Genomic DNA, 21488 nt, shown 5'->3' with positions numbered 1-21488 from the left:
CGGAGTTCTGCTGTTAGCCGTGCCGCACCCCCTGCGGAAACAGGATATGGTTCTGGTATTGTCCTCATTGTTAAGAGAATAATCCTGACAATTACACCTGGAGACCGAAAGTGGCTGCCTTGCCCAGTATCCAGCCAAACCCTGGTCAGGTTTTAGATTCGGCCTCTGTTTGGCCCTGGGGCCGAGAGCTCCCCCCTCCTTTTGTTGGCGGGCTGCTCCCCCACCTCTAAATGCTCAAACTGACCTCAAACCTCTGGTGTCCCTTTTTCAAGTTTTACTCACCTGCACTTTGTTCACCTGGTTGTTCCCGCTGGGGTTATTGTTGGGACAAAAAAAGGCGTGTGGACACAAAGGGAGGCAGTTGATGAGAGCAAAGGGCAGGTATTTCAGGTTGGTGCTGACTTATATTGCAAAAATGAAGGCAGAGGTTTGAACCTGATGACGCTGTGATAAAACGGCATGAAAAATGTGACTTTTGCCAAGCGCTGGATGCTTTGTCAGTGTACCAATCGTGTTTGCGTAGAACAGAGGAGATAGTTTGGAGATAGTTCCCACAAAGCTTGAGTTGTCATCAAAAACACAAGAAGGTACCTGGGGGCTAACGGGGGTTGGGGGATAGGTAAGCGAACCGGTGAGGTGATAGTCAGAGGGCGACTGTGGTGGGGGGAGCGCGGGGGGTTGTCTTCTTCGTCGCCATTGGCTGAGACATTGCATCGGACACACCTGTAAGCGCCGCGGGCCGAAGAGATTGGCTGCACGCTGAAAATTACACCTGCGGGGGCAAAGAGGAGGCGGGGGAGTCGGGCTACATGTAAACCAAGCCCTTTACAAATTCTGCCTCCGTCTTGTCGAGGAGCTTAACGGTCGAGTATCGCCGAAGAGAACTCCGGAAAAGAAAGAAGTTGGGCTCGGGCACCAGGAAGATAACCGAAGCCATTTTCTTCCGGGGTTTGGCTTTCCGCTGACATCGCGCAGGCTGCATCTACCTGAAAGGAAGGAGGGACATCTTACACCTCCCAACCGCCATGCCAGTGTCCTTCAGCCAGAGCAGGAAAGAAGAGGACTAGCCAACGAGGCGGCAAGAGCCGGGCCCGACACAATGATGCCTCTTGTATTGGGTTTCTGGCTCGGTGACCACACCTGGGAAAGGCCGGGTAAATTGTGATCCTTTCTTTGTCTTCATTGTCCGCTTCGTAAGACGTTAGCCGCGCTCGCAACTTGTTGCCCAGCGACGCTGTTGTTCAAACTTTTTGGACGTTTGTTAGTCAGCTAAGATCAGGAGACGCGTTAGCGATTGTGTTCGATAAAGCGTTCGGGGTGTGTTTTCGGTGGGAAGCGAAAATAACACCTATCAAATTCCAGTTGCATTTAACCAGAAAGAAAGACTCGGAAACAATAGAAGCCAACGTTCATTCCCAAACTGGATAGACCAGTTGGGGCAGGTAAAGGCAAACTGCCAGACTTGTCAAAGGACGTAACGACAGCGTCTCTCAGATCATTCGAACTTCTGCACAAGGAGACAAACGGCTGAATGTACGGTATGAAACGCTTTTACTGGCAAAAGACAATTAGCCTAGCATGTGCGGATACGCGCTGAATAAGTAGATTATGTAACTCATTACGCAACTTTTCTCGACAACCTGTTGAAGCGTGACTCTAGTTTTCAGCTGAGGTCATCTTGTCGCCGTCCTTCCCGGTTTTTGAAGTCTTAGCTGTGGCTGTTTTAAAAGAGGAAGTGGACGTAAAATGTCTGCTCCTCTTTTCTCTTTGTCTCTAAAGTTCACATGCGAGCTTTAGACAAACAGAACAGCTGCGTCATTCTTATTCAAGAGGGAATTTCCGCCACGGAAAGGTTAGACATTGCCGAGTCCTTCCGTGTTCATGGAAGATAGATTTATAAACGACGCGTGCCACAAAATGGAGGGAAAATGTCAAGCGTGTCCGCTGTACAGCGGAGGCTGCAGACTGAGGTGGAAGATGGTGATTGGTGGATCGTTCATTTCTTTCATACACCTGAAAAGCTGCAGGTCACATGGGAGCCTCTCGTTCTGGGGGAAGGAAAAAAAAGTTTCAAAAGTTAAGATGAATCGTTTCAAGGCTGAATTGTTTGCTTGTGCTTGAGGCTGAAATGGAGTTTTAGGGAATTTTTACGTTTTAGAGTAAGTAGTTAGTATCAAGATGCAGTTTGATTTATCTGATGGGGGGAGGGGAACTTTCACTTTGTAATATAGGAGGGCACCATTTTAAATCATTTGAAAAAATTTGAATCTAAATTTGAAATACACATTGATCACAATTGTCCTACAATAGCTAACAAATATAATTTTGAATATAATATGAATAATAATTAAGCAAAAAAATAATAATTTGTAAAAGGAGAAAAAGAAGCAACCAGCCAACCACCATTTCCAATTTAGGATGCAAAACAGGATCAGGGTTTAAACGCCTCAGTTAGCAGGTTGCTCCTCAGCGTGCGAAGAGGCCGAGATAAGGTCCGCCGCACTTAAGTCAAGTTTTGGGTTTCCTTTCCATTGTTTTCCCACAAAGACGGCCACTATTGATTAAGGGCCAGGCCAGTTTACCTATCGGGTTGTTGACTTCACACCGGAGTCGCATTCCAGCACAGAGGGCAGAGTTACCCGATCACGCCTCACTTGAGGGAAGCAGAAAAGCGTGGGCAGCCACCAGCGCGCGCGTACAACTCCCACCGCCGTGCGCCATCTTGGACAATAGGACAAACTTTTGCCAGTAAGCGCAAGCGCCAGCGGAAGTTTAGCGGGCGTGAGGGCGGGCTCGTTACTTTGAGCAGGTACTGTGAGCGTTGTCTAATCTTTCTTTTCTCCCTCTCCCTTCTTGTCATCCCCAGAGGGCCCGCGCCACTGGTTTGTAATGCTGATGATTAACTAAACCCAGTCTGGGTGAGCAGGTCTGCTCGGCTTTCTCATTTCATGGGGCCTGACCGACCGCGAGGAAGACGGAGTGTTCTCAGGCGGGAATCCAAGAGCGAGCTTTTTCTTTTTCAGCCTCGGCCTTCCCGACACTTTCCCGCATTCTTTGCTTGGGGTACCTTTCAAGACGGTAAGATTACAGGTGCATTCTCCATTTCGCCCCCACCCCCCCCGACTTTTTCTCCCTTCCCCCTTTTCAAGCCTGGGCTCAACTTTTTCCTTGCTTGGGAGGGGGGGTGACGGTAAACTTTTCAACAACTCCTTTTAATGTCTCATTAACGCACCTTTTCTGTAATCAAGAGAATGCAGCCATTTTGGAAATTGTTGTAACAAAGCATTCTTGAACAAGATTTTTTTTTTTTCAAGTGAAATTCAGTTTCATGTAATATAAGAAGATTTGATGAAGAGAGTAAGTGTGTAGTCAGTGCGGGGGCGAGCACTTGGCACTTGGCACCTGTGAAGTAGCCACATTAGTGGGTAAAAGAGCGGCATCTCAGTGACCTTCTGCACACGGGCGGCCTGCTCAGGTCGAGCTGAGCAGCATTCCATCAGCCTTTCATCACTCCACTAACACAAAGACGACAGCATCAGACGTCCGCCAATGGAAAAAAAAAGGAGCAACGCCTCATATTTTAATCCATCATGTAAAGCCAGATAGCGCTGAAAGTGGGAAAAATCCAACAACACCCAATGGCTTGACTTACTTTGAATCGGGCTGTGTTTTGTGTAAAAATAGTAAGTGCCGCGTATTGTGTGAAAAAGCAGCCCTTCCTCCCGTCGTTGCCGTGCCATAGCTTTCGACTAGTCAGAACAGGTTTGGGCAATCATTAACAACTTTTGCGGCCCGGTGTTCTGTGACAGCCCGTGTGGGCTGGAGAGCACAACACGAGCCTTCTTGAGTGGAGGTCCCGCTCGTACAACGTGCTTGCTCAACAACTGCTTGCATTTTGCTCGAGAAATCCGCCACTCGAGGAGTAGCAGAAAAGTGACTTACATCAATAGATTTAACTTGAATTTAAAACTTATGGTACCCTTAAAAGTAAATGGCTTACAGATGATTTAATTAAAGCAATGATAGGCCGTTGGGAGCATCTTTCTGGGTGATCGTCTCCATCTTACGAGGCAGCATTGGACTACATCACTTTTTCTAATACTGCCTGGTAATGATGATGATAGTCATCCGCTTGCAGCAAGCGCACAATTGCTTATTAGGGTTAGCGGCAGCCGAGTGTTCAGCAGGCCGGAGAACGAGGCTCTCAGGATCCATCTTACCGGGCAGTGCTGGATTGTACTACTGTTGTTCTAACACTGTCTGGTAACGATGTTTTCTGGGGGACCACAAACATCAACAAATACATTATTCCTTTTAGATCGGGATGGGCGAATGCCCATAACAGGTATCGTGCCTTATTTGAAGGCATCGGCAGCCATATTTGTTTTTTTACTATATCAAGTAAGCCCTCCTCGGCAGTATATGGCGCTATACACTACTGCAGGCAAGTTGACACATCAGCAAATATTATCTGTGTCAGACAGAAAAGTCCTTGTTCACAATTTTTGCCATTGTCTACTAGGGGTGGGAATCTTTGAATGTCTCACGATTCGATTCCGATTTTTGGGTGTGCGATTCGATTCACAATCGATTTTCGATTAAAAGCGATTTTTGATTGACAATGATTTGATTGACAATAATTTTTGCTTAAATTTACAGACGTTTAAGGAATTGTAATAATTTACTCCAGTCTGACTCGCTAATGCTAATTAGCGCTCTATTCGCGGCACTTTTATCACTCAAAAGGACGTCTCCACGCTGCAAAAAAAAAAAACTTTATTGGAATAACTTGATCGTGACTTTTTCCTTCTACTCTCTAATGTGGCTACAACTTAACACTGTATCAGACCGCATGAACCACACCGCCCCTAAGTGGCCAAATTAAGTACAACATGAACAGCGCTCCCAATAAAGGCACACACAAACAAAGGGAAGACAGTATAAAATGAAATTTTATATCTCAAAAAACTACTAGAGTACAGGTGTCAAACTGGAGGCCTGGGGGCCAGATCCGGCCCGCCACATCATTTTATGTGGCCCGGAAAAGCAAATGATGTGCATCGACTTCGTTTCTTGAAAAATTTCTTCACGCTGAGATATTGCACGCATTTTTTTTTGTTCCCAATCAGTTGTAACTTGCCTGTGATTTCAAAACTAGTTATTCATCACTTTGTTGTGTTTATGTAATATATTTTTTTGGGTTCACAGTCCTAAACGGCCCTCCAAAGGAAACCCTAATTACGATGTGGCTCGTGACAAAAATGAGTTGGACACCCATGTACTAGCCAGGGATACTCGGACTGAAAAAGGTGGTGTCGAACATCCCTACTTATAACTCTACTAATGACTAATCCAAAGCATGGCGCGGAGTAAATTTAGTAAGGAGACAGAAGGCGATGGAATGCGCTGGTCCGTGTGTGATAGCGAACGTAATGCGATTCTGCCAGTAGCCAAAAAAGCAGTAAACGTGCAAACCTGATAAGACGACATCGAACGCGCATGTATGTCCTCATTTTTCTTCAACTTCAGTGTTTTTTACTTATTTTTTTACTTACCTCCCTGCCCTTTTTTTTTTCTTGGCTTCTATGTCAACCCCACCCCACCTGCATAAAAGAATAGCAGTACGTTGATTGTTCCACCGGTCCTGCAAGGCAGTTTTTTTTTTTCCTTTTTTTTTTTCTGTTGCTGGTAGGCAACCATGAACACCGCCGGCCTTTGTGCTGCGCGGCAGCCGTTGGTCCAAGTGGCCTGCATCATGAAACTGAGCTCACCTGAGCCTCATGTTGTTTTAGCTACCCAACGTGGAAGATCTGCTATAACAACAGGCATGCCAACGTGTAAGCTGGGAATTGAACATGTTAAATAAAAAAAAGCTTGCGTGTGTGTTTAAGGAGGGAAATGTAGCCGTCATACTAAACACTGAGCCGCGCCTTTATGTACCCACTCGGCTCCATTGCCCCCGCCAGCAAAACCCCCACCCCACCCCCCGTTGTCACCGATTGTGATGGCGGCGTTTTGGTGCTAAAGAGAAAGAGGAAGTTGTGAGAATTTCCGGCCGTTTCTTCTGCACTGCTGCTTCCTCAGAGGTCAACCTTCCAGCCTGTTGATTGGCGTCTTACCAGACACGGTTAGATGTAATTACTGCTGTCTAATACTGTCTGGTAATGCCGTCCATTAAATGGCATTGCCCTCCGCTGTCTTCCTTCTGCTCTCTCACTCTCTCGTCTTCACGCGTGCACCTTGACATACTTGCGGTGGCGAGCGGCGGGTGACTGTGGAACTGTGATCAAAGTTTAACTATGCTCAACTCGGAATGTTTTTAGGATTTAGGAACATTTTGGTGCCGACTATAAGGAGGAATTTTGTGTCCTCTACTCATCTGTACTGTAACAGAATACCTTGCAGGAACTTGGCTTTTCTCCAGGTACAGTAGATAAATGAACACTGTGTGTGGCCATGCTTTATCTTCAGGCACAACATGTAATGTGAAAGAACGTATTGAATAAATGAAATTGGAATTCACTTGATGTGTCTTTTTAATTGTAATTTGTGAATCCACTTTTGCAATGTGTTCCCACGTCGTGGCTCACTTGCAACAGCGCCGTCGCTTTCCTCGGTGAGAGCGGAATGCCGAGCTCCAGTCAGGTGCGGATCAGGTTACTGCAGAACAGAGCTTCTTTTTTAAAGCTGCCACCCCACCCCCAACTGCCACTCCACAAAATACGCTCTCATTGTGGCAACACTGTGGGATACAGTTTGATGAGGATATTAATAATAACAAAAACAATTATAAATAATCATCATCATGATACTAATAATGATGATGGTACAAATAAACTAAATGCTCATTTTGTTGATGATAACCTTTATCTTCTTAAAATAATGGCCTATGGCATATTTTGAATGACGGACCCTCCCCCCTAAAAACTAAAAATAAATAAATAAAATCTCATGTTCCTGGCCACCTCTGCTATAATTAGCTACAGCCCTAGTTAAAGAAATCATTCAATTCTACCCCAGAAATGAAATGAATACATATAAGATCATCAGTATTTGGTTCAGTTTTTTATGTTTTCTGAAAAAAAGAAATTAATTAAGCCATTATTTTTAGAAAGGTGGCAATATACATAAATTAAAAACACTACAACTACGAATGGTATTAATTATTATTTATTATTCAAACTAAATCCAATTAAATATACATAATTTCATACAAAATAATTTATAAAACTAAAAATTTTTATTACAATAATAATAATCATCATCCAAAAATAGATTATAAATCATAAACCTAAAGACATTATTTAAAATGATGAAAGTAATAACACTAAAATATTGACATACATTGTTTACATACAAAATTAATACAATAAGAATAATCCAAACTAAAGATTTTTGTATAATTATAAAAAATAAACAATGATAATATACATAATAATAATATACATAATAATGACAACACAAAGAAGCGTATAACGTTAGTGATACAAAATAAATGATAACACAAACAGAAATACAAAATAAATGTAAAATATTATTAATAATACAAAACTATCTTTGTAGTAATAATAATAATAGTAATGAGGTGCACACGAGATACAACAGCACAGCAAACGAGGAAGTTAACTGCACGCAGGCAGGCAGTTTGGCTGGATCGACTTGGAACACACCAAACTGTTTTCACTGGCAGGCCTCAGTCATTGATCTTCCGGTGTTGATTCATCAGCCATTCAGTAATCATTCACTTTTCCCAATAACTAGCCACATTTCAATAGCTAGCTGATTAACTCACTACAGTCTCTTATTATGTAATCAGCTTGATCTCTTATGTACTTACCGTCCCAACAAGACCCTCGGGGATCTTCGCGTGTGACAAGGATGGAAGCCTTGGCGGAGGTCTTGCTGAGTCCATTTTAGATTTCAGTTGCAAAGCGAATTCCTTTCAGAACAACAGATGACGACGACTTTTAAGACGCGGCTTCCCGCCTTGTTGACGTCACGCGACTGGGTGAGATTCCCGACTGGAGGGAAGCCTGCAGAGGATTCCTGAGCCGGTCCGTGCATGCTTGGAGCAGTCGGACCGGATTCCTGCGCCGACCCTGACTGGCTGAGGATGGAGAGGAAAAGATTCGAGTACAGAAACACCTTTTTTTATTTTGCCTATTGGCATAATATTGAAGTCATTTTTGAATGTTTTAAGAAAACAAAATTCACGAGTCCAGTTGCTTTGCAGATTACCATCTTGACCTCTGTGTACACATTTTGTACTTATTGTGTGACGATAAGGTAGTTAGGCAAACAAAATGTTCAAATTAAATCAACTGCTCCACTGATATGTAAAGGACGTCTCAAGGGTTAACGATGGCTAATAGACGATGGATTGCTCTTGAAAATTGTGAGGCCTGCGGCACATTGGTTAAGTCTTGCCCGCCACTGCTTCAAAGCAGGAAGGTTGGGCTCCAACCTGCCCGTGTTTTCTATGAGTTGATTAGTTGCAATTGTACTTGTGCGTGATTCATTCTTCTCCTAAAACCCTGATTAGAGGCTGTGTGGTGTGTTGCTCGCCAAATGAATGCAACAAAAGGATTTTTGTGATGCTATTTTGCCTCAAAGTAGTAAGTTTGTTTCTATGTTGAATGTGCTATATCGTGAGGATTCCAATCATTACCATTCGTTGCTGATTGGCTGGGAGATGTCACATGGTTGCACTGCCAAAGTTAAGTCAATTTTCTTTGTGAACCGATTTCGGAAAGTTCAGATATCCGTTTTCAAATCAGAAAACAAAAACACTTCCCCATGTCGCCAGTGGGAGTGAGCAGTCCGCCTGGGAACATATTGTCGTACTTCGGCTCCCCATTGTACTCGTGTAAGGAAACGAGAGAGCAAGCGAGCCTATTGAGGCACGCCTCTCTTTACTCGGTAACTTAACTCCATTGCCGCCGCTGTATAACTCCCTCACAAGGAGAATCCCTCCAAGTAGCAATAATAATAGGTTGTGGAGGGACACCATTGCTGCAGGCTGTAATTTCCCAGCACTTCCTGATCAAGTCGACACGGCGTGAGAATGGGCCAATCCCCAAGATACACACTTATATTGTCTTTTTCAAGTGTAATATAGTTTTGATGAAGCTTTACTCATGGCACAGTAACAAACAAAAAATGCCACACAAAAAAAAAAGGATGAATTCTAACGTTTTCCACAACGGTGACATAATCATCAGAAAACCTTGTGGTATCCTGATGTATGAATGGCAACAGGTGGATACGCAGGTTTATTGTACCATCTGCCATCTAAAGAGCATCTATTGCGTGACCGTGGGACATTTTCCACATCACTCCTGATGGCCTTTACTGGCACACTTGAGAATCACTGCCTTCTGGACGTCTTTATGATATGTGTGTGTGTGTGTGTGTGTGGGGGGGGGGGGGGGGGGGGGGGTGATAATAAAAGAGGGAAAATAATAAAAAGAAAAAAGAATTGACCTTTACTGACTTACATAATTGATTAATTAACTACCACTGCTACTACTACTATGACTGGTACTACTACTACAATTATTATTATTATTGGATTTCTGGCATTGTTTGTTTGGATTTTTTTTTAAATACCAAAAACATAAATATAACAAAAAAAACAGCTAGAAATAATTTCTTAAATATATAATAAATAATTAAACACATAAATAAAACAACAAATAATAAAACACAGTAAATAAATAAAATAACATATAAAATATCAATCAAATAAACAATAAAAAATGTATAAAGTATAATATTTAATTTTACTTAATTTGGATTTCTGTTCACGGATATACAAATAAAACAGACACAAAATAACGATTGTTTTAAAAGTTAAAAAAAGAAAAAAAAAGAACCGTGACTAAAAGTTTTGTATTATTATTAATGTTATATTAATGTGATTGTAGTAGTAGTAATAGTATTTAGCAATAATTATCAAATTTTCATATAAATATGATTCCTACTATGGTTCTAATACTGATTAACTTTAATATTGCTGCAGGAGAAGCTCGTTGTTAGCTTTGTAAATGCGGAATGCAGTGCCATCAAACTCAAGGCCGGGGGGCCAGGTCTGGCCCACCACCTCATTTTAGGAGGCCCACTAAGGCAAATCATGTGCGTCTGCTTCATTTTTCTTGATACAATTGGTACCAAAATTGTCTTTACATTCATGGACGTTGACAGATTGCAAACATGTTTTCTTGTAAATATCAAGCCTTTTTTTTTTTTATACATTGAATAATAGTTTTATGAAATACATCCCTTGACTGATTTAGTTATCCAACTTTTTGTTGGGCGTGTGTATGTACTAGCAAGAACGTGAGGAAACCACCAATGTGGCCCGTAGCTATAATGAGTTCGACACTCTACGTTAGAGGGTGTAGGTGTACCTAATGTTGTGGCCAGTGACAATGAATTCGCCTTGTGCAGGGAACGTACTCACTGGAAACAAGCGCACACAGATTCAGGTTTACACAAGGGGTTTTCATACATGCACACACGGACGGGCACACATCGCTCTTGGCAGATGGCGTGGCGCGATGTGGACGGGGTTGTAAAACAAGCCTGCTCTCTTTGTCCACCTGCGGCAGCAGCCTTTAACAGCGTCTCTATCAGATGGCGGCTCTTTATCAAGGCGTGGCTGATGCAGGGAGAGGCCCACTTCCAGGGACAAGCGTCTCACTGCATTGGAACATTTTCGCTTTCCGCAGGTGGGAAATGTGCTGCGGTTGAGATACTTGTGTAAGCAAAAGTACAAGCTTTGAAAAGTAGTTTAGTGCAAAAGTCAAACTGAATTCTTACCGTCAGTTAGGCTATATAGAGGAAGATTACATTAAATTCTGACAGGACTGAACTGAGGTCCGACCTGAAAACAAAACTACACAACGAGAAATGTTCAATTAGCTAATGATGGCAACTGGAAAAAGATATTCCTTAGCGTTTCATGTTTTTTCAGATGGAATATTTTAGTGTAAATACATTCCTATTAATACAACATATGATAGTTAATATACAAATGACTTGATGGTTGATAATAGAAAAGTGTGATTAGAATGGAGCAAGCTGTGTGTGAGCCCTGGGTTAGAGTCTTGCGAATTTTAGAATCTCAAAATGGAGCTTGGAACCATATTACCTACTATAATTGCACTCGAAGTTCATATTTTGTCTAAAAATAATTTGATAACTTTTATTATTTTTCACGTACAATTAACACATTTCAAAACTGATCTTGCCACTTGCTGTCGACTGAAGATGACATCACCTGTGTTAAGGAAACAGGTAACAACCAATCGCTGTTCCGTTTGCGAACGTCACATGACCAAACCCAGAAAACAGGTGAGCCATGAATGGTCGTTATCTAAAACTCTTAGCACCTGTGATGTCATTTTCAGTCGACAGTAAGTGGCAAAATGTGTTTTTAAAGGTATTAATTGTACCAAAAAAACAATGAAGTTATCAAATTAATTCTAGGCAAAAAATAATATTTTTTGTTGTTGCTGAAAACGACTAAATGAGTCAAGTATTGCTTTTAAAAAGGGCACTAATCAGTTGGTGTATGTCATAGCCTGATGGCGACGTGAACATTTATAATTGAAACGTTTGAGTTCACGTATCGCTAGTCATTAACCGAAATATTTTGGAATTGAAAAACATTGCTAAAGCTAACATTGCTAGTGTCAATCTCTGTATTCTGTTCAAATGTGCTTGCTGCAATTATAAAGCCTCGTTAGTTTACATGTGTTTCATGTACATGTTTCCAAGGGCTGTTTCTGAAAATCTGTAAATGTGTCACGGTAGATTGTTACTTCCTCCTGCGTGAAACAAAGTGATTAAGGGAGTAAACGTGTTAGCAGACCAGCACAAGCATATTACTCAACTGCATTCCTGGCGCCGGATTAGCCCGAGACATTATGATGAATGTGTCCTAACTGTCATGAAATGAATAGTTATTATGGGATGGATTCTACATAAAATCACAGCTTTGTGGCGGCCTTAAATAAAATATATTTAATAATTGTCGGGCGGACATAAAAGTAAATAATAGTGGAAAGGGTGCAGAGAACAAGACCAACGCTTTTGAACTGCACATCTACCTTCGTCACACAATGTAACTTTTTGTATACAGTATATCATGAAATCCATTTGTTTACTGCGAACACCAGTTTGTCACCCAAACACCTGAAAGCCAACCTTTTGTCCCTCCAAATACAGTAATGCATGCAAAAAACATACGTAAATGCATATACATATGGAAAAGAACTGTGTTATTGGTGAACATCATTACAAAATTGTTGTATTGAGGTTCTAGGCTCAACACTCCCCAAGTATTTATTTATTTATTTTTAACTTAGCTCTAAGATTTGGTTGCTTTGTACAATCAATAATTATAAGGGTATGCAAACATTAGCTTTTTTTTTTTTAAATATAGTAAAATGTTATGCTGAAAAACATTATATATATATATATATATATATATATATATATATATATATATATATATATATATATATATTAGGGGTGTGAATTGCCTCATACCTGGCATTTCGATCCGTATCACCATTCGATTAGATACCGATTAATCATGATACGAATTCAAAATTTTTATTAATTTATTATTTTTATTATTATTTATTATTTTTATTTTTTAAACAGAAAACTTTTAAATATTCTTTAAAAATTAGTTGAGACGGTTTGAGCCAATACTGCATTCAATTCTCCTTCAATTACTTCATTCCTTGATGAATGAACAATCAATTCCACACAACTGACCCAAATGCTAAGCAATTAATTGACTAACTGTTTATGATGCCATTTGTCATGAATATAAGTTTAATACATATTGTAATACATTACGTGTAACACCAGTTTGTTCGTGGACTCCCTTTTGTGGTACATAAAGAATCACTAATTAAAACTGCATTTTATTTTTGTAAATTAGGAACAGTTCAGTTGTTTTTAACTTTTAAGCACAATATTTTTGCACGTTCAGGATGATTTGTTTTTAAACATTTAGGGTTTTTTTTCAATCTATGTGCAATGAAAGTCTAGTTGAATCATTATTTAAGAAAAGTTTATTTTCCTATATTTAAGCACAGTTTTGACATTCAAACTGTGCACAATGTTACAGTTGATTACAAAAATGTTATATATACTTTTGAGGAATAAAAATTGTTTATGATGATCACTTTATGGGGGAAATGTACATACATGCATATATATATCTTTTTCTGAGGTAGTACTTTAAAACAAAAACAAAATAACAACAAAACTGCTCTAAACTGAAGGACTGCTTGAACAATAGCGTTTATCCTTTGTGTTGGGACACAATAACAACGTTGACACAACATCGGAGGCCTCCAAGTAGTTAATATTGGATGAATTAAAACACAAAGTGGCTTTGCAATGCACACTCTTGTGGAGTTGCTGTGGAAAGATTGTCTGAGTGGCAACTGTTGCCATGGCTCCCACTACTGGCCAATCTGCTGATTGTTTACGTGGGTGGAGTGGGGGGGGGGTGTTGATGACCCTACAGAGTGGCAGACAAGATGACTCTTGTCTGTGCCTTCGCAGGTTGTCAAGGCCTTGCCAGACTGGAGGGTTGAATGCTCATGAAGAGCACGCAGAGTTGAGAAGGTAGAAATTGACCGGAGGCGAGTACGTCGAGTGGAAATCTAGCAACCATTAGCTCACATTTGGCCGTTTCCTTGTTGCAGTGTGAAGGTAAGGACAGAATGAATGCTAACATTTTGTAAACATGCTTCAAAGTCATAGTCAAATGGCACTATGAGTTTTTTGGGGCACAAGCAGTCGTTTGGCGGACTTTTTGCTTTGACTTAAGTGAGAGCAAAATTTGTGAAATGAATGTGAGATATGTGAAACAGATGTAGATGGATAATACTCATAGGTATACTGTATAGTCTTTATCCTCTGTGAAAAATATGCACAGTATATCAATATAACTGAGGTAGAAGGAGCAGCACAACATCCAGTGAAGTGATGAAGTGAAGCGAGTTTTTTACCTTTTATATGTGGCACCCAAAATCTACATTTGCAGCAAATCGCAAATGAACTCAAATGGGCCACTAATGGTGCTTTTGCAGAAAAACACGTCAGAGTCCAAAATATGAAGAACCCATGATCATAAAAGTAAATGGAGTGCACTTTATCTACTTATAAGTAGACCAAACCTCATATTTACTTTTTATTTTTATTTTAAACATATCGACGTGTACCAAGATTGTATGTGGCCAAGGTTCTAAAGAAACCAAGTCAACCTATGTAAAGGTTTTTCTTTTTACTTTAAAATAACTTAAGGATCCCTTGCTGCACACTAACCAATGGCAGGATGTTTGTTTTGTTTTTTCACTTTTGCTAAAAGCGTGTCTCTTTTTTTACATCTATAGTGTTAAGTGCTTCATTTAATGAAGGGCCCTCTTCATCGTCTTGTTTTTCTTCAGTTAGCGATCATGTGGTCTGAGAGCTCGGAGGCGCGCAGTGAGGCCCAAAATCAAAATGGCCACGTGGACAACCTGTTATCTTCTACTGACGATGTCAAAGATGGACTGACTGAGGTGAAGGAGAAGCAGTCTGTTGAAAACAGAAGGGGGTGTGTCCAGATGGCTTTGAACAAGAAGAAACAGGGCCGAGGCTCGGGTGCGTGTGCGTCTCCCATCCCGATATACATTGTATGCCGTTATCAGTGTTAGCTGATGCACTCCTTTTCAGTCAGGCAAAGTCTGCAGCTTACCGAGGAGCCCAGAGGTTCCGGCCCTTTCTTCTTCTTTGGAGGGGCCAATGGTGCTGAGATGTAAGTAAGACCAAAATGTCTTCACAGGTGATCTCGTGCATGTTTGAGTGTGATGGCGCTCCTCTCTCCTACAGAGTGAGCGCTTACTGTGAGAGGAGAGGATGGAAGAGGACATACAACAAGCACAGGGAGGACTTCAAACTCAAGTGGTGTGAGAGCAAATCCCCGTGCACTTACCTCAGCTTCAGAGAAGGTGACGGGACGGGTTCAACATGTGGACGGTTCATTTTTTTTGCGCGGGTGGCTCATGCAGCGGATGCTTCGTCCCATGTTGTTCCCAAGGAGAACAGCTGGTGTATCAGATCCCCAACAACAAGGTGCTCACCACCAAGATCGGCCTGCTCAGCAGTCTGAGGGAGTACGAGCGAGTCAGCTGCAAGGTCAACCACGGCCGAGCGCTGAGGTCAGATGGAATTGCTTGTTGTGAAGACACACAGGCTGATTTGCGTTAGTCTTCCAAAATTATTATGCAAAATATGGTTTTAAGTTTTTTTTTACTGAGCCCTGAGCAACTGTGATGTCATATTCAGTCAACAGCAAGTGAGATTGATAAAAAAGGATTTTACTGCTTAACTCGTACTCCACAAACATGATATTAATCGGGAGTTAGACGAGTGGGTGCGCACAGAACATATTATTCTTAAGAAAAATTTTAACTTGACTTGTATCATGTCAACAGTTTGCATTAACATTTTTCATCTTGCTGGCATTTTCTAGAAATTTTCTGTGTTTTTTTTTTAATACTGTATAAATACCATGACTTGCTTAGTAATATGGATCGACTCTTAGTATTTTCCCTATAATTAGGCTTAACTGGGGATGAGATTGATATGATCTTCAAGCAGAATCCTCACATCTCCAAAACCATCACTTTTTTATAAAAAATAATAGTAATAAAGTATTTGTTGCATGATCAAATTGCCATTTTCAATGCTTTAGATTGGTCACTAATTTGCATATTAAAAATATTTTAAAAAACACACAAAAAAACAGACCCACAATACGACTGACCAATAGTACTGATTTGTGGGAAAAAATATAAAATTTACCACATTTGGATGTGAGAGGTTTCCGCCTGGCAGTGAAAATATGCAAAAAGCTAAAACACAAATGTTTATTTAACTTAAATCCTACCTGCATAATAATTTGGGATTCATTTGCATTCACTATTTAACATCCATTTCAGATATTTATTCATTTCTATGTACATCTTTTTTTGAAATGTGCTTCTTTCGACTTGCACTTTAAGCAATTCTAAAGATGCTAACTGCTAACTGCTAACTGCGCTGTGCCACACAGGAAGCTGAAAATGAAGGAGTTCATTCCTACAACCTTCCGTTTGGATGTAAAGGGAGAGCGAGAGGCTTTCTTTGCTCAGCAGGAGGGTACGAAAACAATATATGTATCGTCCTCTAATACACACACATGACACTGGTTGAACAGGCTTTGTGTTTAGTTAGCAGGCTCCAAAATCAAACAGTAAAAAACGGAATCGCCTGCGCAGTGTTAACACAATAGGTGCCTTGGTGATGGTTTAATGTACGGTGGAAAAAATAATGCACTTCACCTCCCATGTGGACCTGATAAAATCACCCGAGGAGCATGCGGTTGCCATAGCGACGAGTCACCAAAGGCCAGGGCTGAGGCACAAACAAGCAGAACGACTGAATATGTTGGACGATGTTGAGGCAAAAGTTACACTGTAACATTTTTGCCTGTAATGTTTTGCCTTCAAAAAATATTCATGTCACGCATTGCCTCAAATCAATGAACAAACATCCAGTCAAATGATGTCATCCACTGCGGGATTGCTATAATAAGCTCTGGCGTATTAACCAAACTCATACAGTAGTTCTCAGTTACAACAAAACGTCCCAGAGGTTGGATCACAACTGTGCTCAACTTTTTAGTTAACTTTTTTCTTTTTTTTTGGGGATGTGTATTTCTAAAGCGACAATAAGTTGACATTAATCATGAAATAATTTGCAATGGTGGCAATTTGACTCTCGGACAGTTTAGGTTTAAAGTATTTATTGAATAAATTAGTATTTATTCAATAAATTGATTACTGCCCCATTTTTTTTGCAGTTTTTTTTTTACATTTTATGTGTCATGCCATATATGTATATCATAATTATATATTTTATATTATATTTATATGAATTAAATATTAATAATTGATATATTTATTATTTAATATTTATTCATTTATGTGATATCATAATATTAAATGTATATTAAATGATAAAAAAATAATCATCATGTGAATTTATAAGAGTCTCTTGTTGGCGCTCGGCAGGTGCGAACAACCATTCCACTCAAATGTGGATCTGCAAGCCGACGGGTCTGAACCAGGGCAGAGGGATCTTTCTGCTGAAGAGCATGGAGGACGTCGCCGCCTTGAAGCTGAAGCTGCAACACATGGACGACCTGCGGACCAACACAAAGACGCTTCACCGCCGGCCTCAGGCTTACATCGTCCAACAGTGAGTACACATATTGAGATCCGGAATATGTCAGCTGCTATGTGTATTGCGTAGAGTGGTGCCTTGAGAAACACGTTTCCACTTTTTGCTCCTTTTATCATGAGTTTTTACACTCCTTTTTTTTACACTGGGTGTTGCCTATCTGAGTAAAAGTATTGGAACGGCATGGACAATTCTTTTGACAGAGCACCTTTTGTTTCAACCCGCCCACTTTTAAGTGATCATTTAAAAGTATTGGAACATTTGTGTTTCTAATTGCTCGGGTGTTGCCTTTAGATTGATTGCTTAACCCCTTCGGACCCATAGATGGTTGCAGTGGGCATGACCTTTGCAGACATTGTTGCAGTGTACATGATAATTGTGTGTATAAACCAATAAAAACACATCATTTGGATGATGTCATCACTTCTGGTTCATGATTGGATCCGAGCTAACCAATCACAATGGCAAGTTGATTTGCATGATGTTCATGTTAAAAATGTTACGGTTAAGCTTTCTAAGTTTACAACACATGCAGTCATACAATCCTGGTGTCCACTATAAAAAACAAAAAACATGATATCCCCCCATATTGTTCTCATTTGGGAAAAAGAGTCAGTCAGTTAAAAAAAAAGGGGGGTGGGGGGCTTAAAGTTAGATAGTATTTGTTTTTGGCTTTCATTTTCTGCCTTTAAGCAAATATATAGAGCATGGCCAAGACTATACGTAGCGTAATTAAACGCTGCAATCCATCAAAGCGTATTTAATTATTGAGCATGGTTGCCCCATTTTCTTGGAAGTGCCCCCTGAGCACTATGAAGCGTTTGTGATCTTTTACAGTTACATCCAGAGGCCGTTGCTGTTACGAGGGAAGAAGTTTGATGTGCGCTCTTATCTCCTAATCGCCTGCACGTCACCTTACATGGTCTTCTTTCGTCACGGATACGTCCGGCTGACCTGTGACCACTATGACTCCACCTCCAATAATCTGTCAGCTCACCTGACCAATCAGGTACAACCTCGTAGCGCGAGAGCTAAAAAAAAAAAAAAAAAAAGTAAACAATGCTGCTATTCTTTCAAGTGGTTACATGATGTGTGTGTGCGCCCCCTGTTGTTCACCTGCAGTACATGCAGAAGAAGAACCCCCTGTACAGACATATGAAGGAGGAGACCGTGTGGTCCATGGAGAGCTTCAACGCTTATGTTAACGACCAGTGTCAGGTTACCAAGGATCTACCAAGGGACTGGGTGCTGGGCACCTTCACAGTGAGTGCTGCTGTTGTTGCCTGCTTGCTCGCAGGGACCAATTAGCAGTCAGAGAATGACTTGCTCCTAATTGAGGTGAAGGCAAGGTTCGCGTGAGCTCAAATCCGTCTGAGGATGCGTCATTTTATTATGTGCTGGATAATAATACTGATGATGGTGATAATAAAAATCCTCATCCATGGCAATGACGCATTGACAATAAGTTGTAATAAAGTAGTCGATTCCCTCCTGTGTGCTTTAGAGGTGCATGCAGCAGATGATGACGCAATGTTTCCTTGCTGTCAAAAACAAGCTGGACCGCAGGCTGGGTTTTTTCGACCTGATTGGCTGTGACTTCATGGTGGACGAGGACTTCAAGGTGAGTGAGGCCAGCGAGAACGACGAGCATGTTAGGTGATGTGGATTTAAATCAAATTTAAAATATTTATTTATTTATTTTTTAAGGTGTGGCTTTTGGAGATGAACTGTAATCCAGCTCTCCATGTCAACTGTGAGGTGCTAAAAGAGGCGATACCCAGAACTGTAGCGGAGACACTGGGTATGTTCCTTTAAAGTTAACACTCACGTTTGGCCCTCTCAAAGTGTCGTTGCGTTGATGCTCCTCTTCAGATTTAACTCTCGAGATCTTCAACAAGTGCCGTCTGAAACAGCGGATCTTGCCTTTGGCGTGTCAGAGGGAGTTTGTGCTCCTGTACAACGGGCTTCTTGGCTCAGACTCCAACGATAACAAAGTCTCCAAAAAGAGCCAAAGGACGAGGCCCAGGCCGTCCGTGAGCAACATGAGACGCACTCCACATGTCTGGCCAGCTCTTCAAGTTGAACCGTCATAGTTTTATGAAGCTCAAGATGAACACATGCACGCTCTGCAGCATCACCTCGTAGGTGAGGATGTGTTGACACATCCAGCAAATCAACATGAAAAGACACTTGCTTTCGTGTCATCATTAAAAAAACTCTAGAGCATTTTCTTGTGCCAAAAAATATAAGGACTAATCCTGGATTTTTTGGGTATTATTATTAGCTGCAAGCAATATATATTACAATTAAAAAAATAATGTAAAATATAAAATACATTAAATAACGTATAAAATATTTCCCAGTGTTTAATGAATCAATACAATTGATGAGTTTGAAATAAATAGTCTGAAATAGTGGAATACAGTGCTTTAAAGGGTCTTTAATATTGCTGGACATGTGTTACTGTAATGAGTTGTATACACTATGTGCACCGCTTATTTCATGACATATTTTAACAATGGCATTGTGATTTTTTGGGGTGTTTTTTTTTCCTTTTTTTTTCTTTTTTTGTGTGTGTTTTTTTCTAGAGCTCAGTATTGTTCATTCGGTAATTTTAACGATTTGACGTGTCATCATCATTGCTCTCTTTTTTTATTTTGTATGTGGGTGAGTATGCGTGTGTGTATGTGTGTGTGTGTGCATGTGTGCGTGCGTGTGAGTGTGTACTCGTTAGTTCACCTAAAACCTATTAAAAATGCCATACCGTTCACCTAAACCGAATACTTCAGAATCCAGCTAGAGTCGTGAGGTTGTCAGGAGACCCGAGGAAGGATCAAAGAAAATAAATTAAAGGGAAATCCATCACTCACCGACCAGACATCACTACCCACCGGGTTACCAACCAGAGTCTTTCACCAACCCCAGAAACATCTAAATTCCAACAAATTCGGGAGACCTCAAGAGACCAAAGGAGAGACTGAGGAAAGGAAGGAAGGACAGACGAAGCAGAGTGAGATCCACAGACATCAGCTTCCACCGATTCAACGACCAGAGGAAGAAGCAGATTGTGTTTTAATTTCGATAGATGCTGGTGTGGTGGATCTGGCATGCATGAAAATGTCCACCAAAGAGGGGAGCCGTCGACCACTGCCAGGACAGAGCAAGCGCAACACCTCAGGGCTCCCCAGGCCACGGCAGCGCCAAGGGACAACAATGGCATTGTATTACCTTTATAGTGCGTCCATTCACTGGCTTGGCTTCTTTGTCTTCATTTCCTTCAGCTTCAATAAATATTGAATATTAAACAGGTATTTGTCCACTGTCCAAACATGCATCAAAGGAATTGTAACCATTTATTCGACTCATAGTGGAATTAAATATGTAACTAACTATAAACCTAATTTTAAAAAGGAAAAAAAGAAGAAAAAAGATGATGTAAAATGTAAATTTTACTTTTGAACTGGGGTAGTCCTTGACTGCAACTGAAATGTTTGTAAATGTCAAAAGAATGAGCGTGACTGGAATATTTTTCCATGAAACTCAATGTTGATTTTTTTAAATACATAAATCATTTACAGTATACATTTATAAACACGTAATCCATGTAAGTTTATTATTTATGTATGAACAATACATATTTGGCAAATATGCCGCATGTTACGCACATCTAACTTTATGTTGAAATCACAATTTGTCTGAAATTACGTAATGATTTATTATAAAATTTACCAATCTTAGTAAATGTCTTATAAATGCAGCAAAGTAGAATTTAACTCGTTTGCTGCCATTGACGGCTATAAACGTAAAAAATTCATTTGACCTATTTCTATTAGTTTAACATTTTTTTCCACTTGTGTTAACAAGAGTATGAAAACCTAGAATTATTTTATTGTACCTTTAAAACAGATATGAGATTCGTGATTAAGCACGAGTTAACTAGTGAAGTCATGCGATTAATTCAGATTAAAAACTTTAATTGCCTGACGGCCCGAATCGGTAATAATCTTCTTTTTTTTTTTTTATTCATTCACTGCCATTGATGGCTATAAATGTCAAAAAATCATTTAAACTATTTCTATTAGTTTAACATTTTTCCCCCACTTTTGTTGACAAGAGTATGTATGACAACCTAGAATTTTTTAATTGTACATTTAGAACAGATATGAAATTTGTGATTAATCGCGAGTTAACTA

At 40.4% G+C, this 21488-nt stretch overlaps 1 protein-coding gene across 4 annotated transcripts in view; it reads left to right on the top strand.

The window, feature by feature from the left end:
- ttll10 (tubulin tyrosine ligase-like family, member 10) overlaps window positions 1–19663 on the top strand; it is a 35401-nt gene extending 15738 nt beyond the window's left edge. For 2 of the 4 annotated variants that reach the window (XM_077576197.1, XM_077576188.1), the window contains exons 2-14: window positions 2867–3078; window positions 13591–13740; window positions 14478–14673; window positions 14746–14827; window positions 14902–15020; window positions 15110–15230; window positions 16127–16212; window positions 17127–17313; window positions 18133–18304; window positions 18418–18558; window positions 18800–18916; window positions 19003–19096; window positions 19168–19663. In XM_077576197.1, the coding sequence (XP_077432323.1) occupies window positions 14487–14673; window positions 14746–14827; window positions 14902–15020; window positions 15110–15230; window positions 16127–16212; window positions 17127–17313; window positions 18133–18304; window positions 18418–18558; window positions 18800–18916; window positions 19003–19096; window positions 19168–19388 (1527 nt within the window). In that variant the 5' untranslated portion in view covers window positions 2867–3078; window positions 13591–13740; window positions 14478–14486 and the 3' untranslated portion in view covers window positions 19389–19663. Of the gene's footprint in view, window positions 1–817; window positions 1155–2866; window positions 3079–13590; window positions 13741–14477; window positions 14674–14745; window positions 14828–14901; window positions 15021–15109; window positions 15231–16126; window positions 16213–17126; window positions 17314–18132; window positions 18305–18417; window positions 18559–18799; window positions 18917–19002; window positions 19097–19167 lie in introns of those variants that run through there. The other 2 variants (XM_077576178.1, XM_077576207.1) reach the window with 2 other exon arrangements.
- The last annotated feature ends 1825 nt before the right edge of the window (window positions 19664–21488 follow it).

This window comes from Vanacampus margaritifer, chromosome 1 (assembly GCF_051991255.1).
Source record: "Vanacampus margaritifer isolate UIUO_Vmar chromosome 1, RoL_Vmar_1.0, whole genome shotgun sequence".
NCBI lineage: Eukaryota > Metazoa > Chordata > Actinopteri > Syngnathiformes > Syngnathidae > Vanacampus > Vanacampus margaritifer.
The sequence above is the reverse complement of the archived record's forward strand: the minus strand, read 5'-3'. Positions and strand labels throughout refer to the sequence as shown.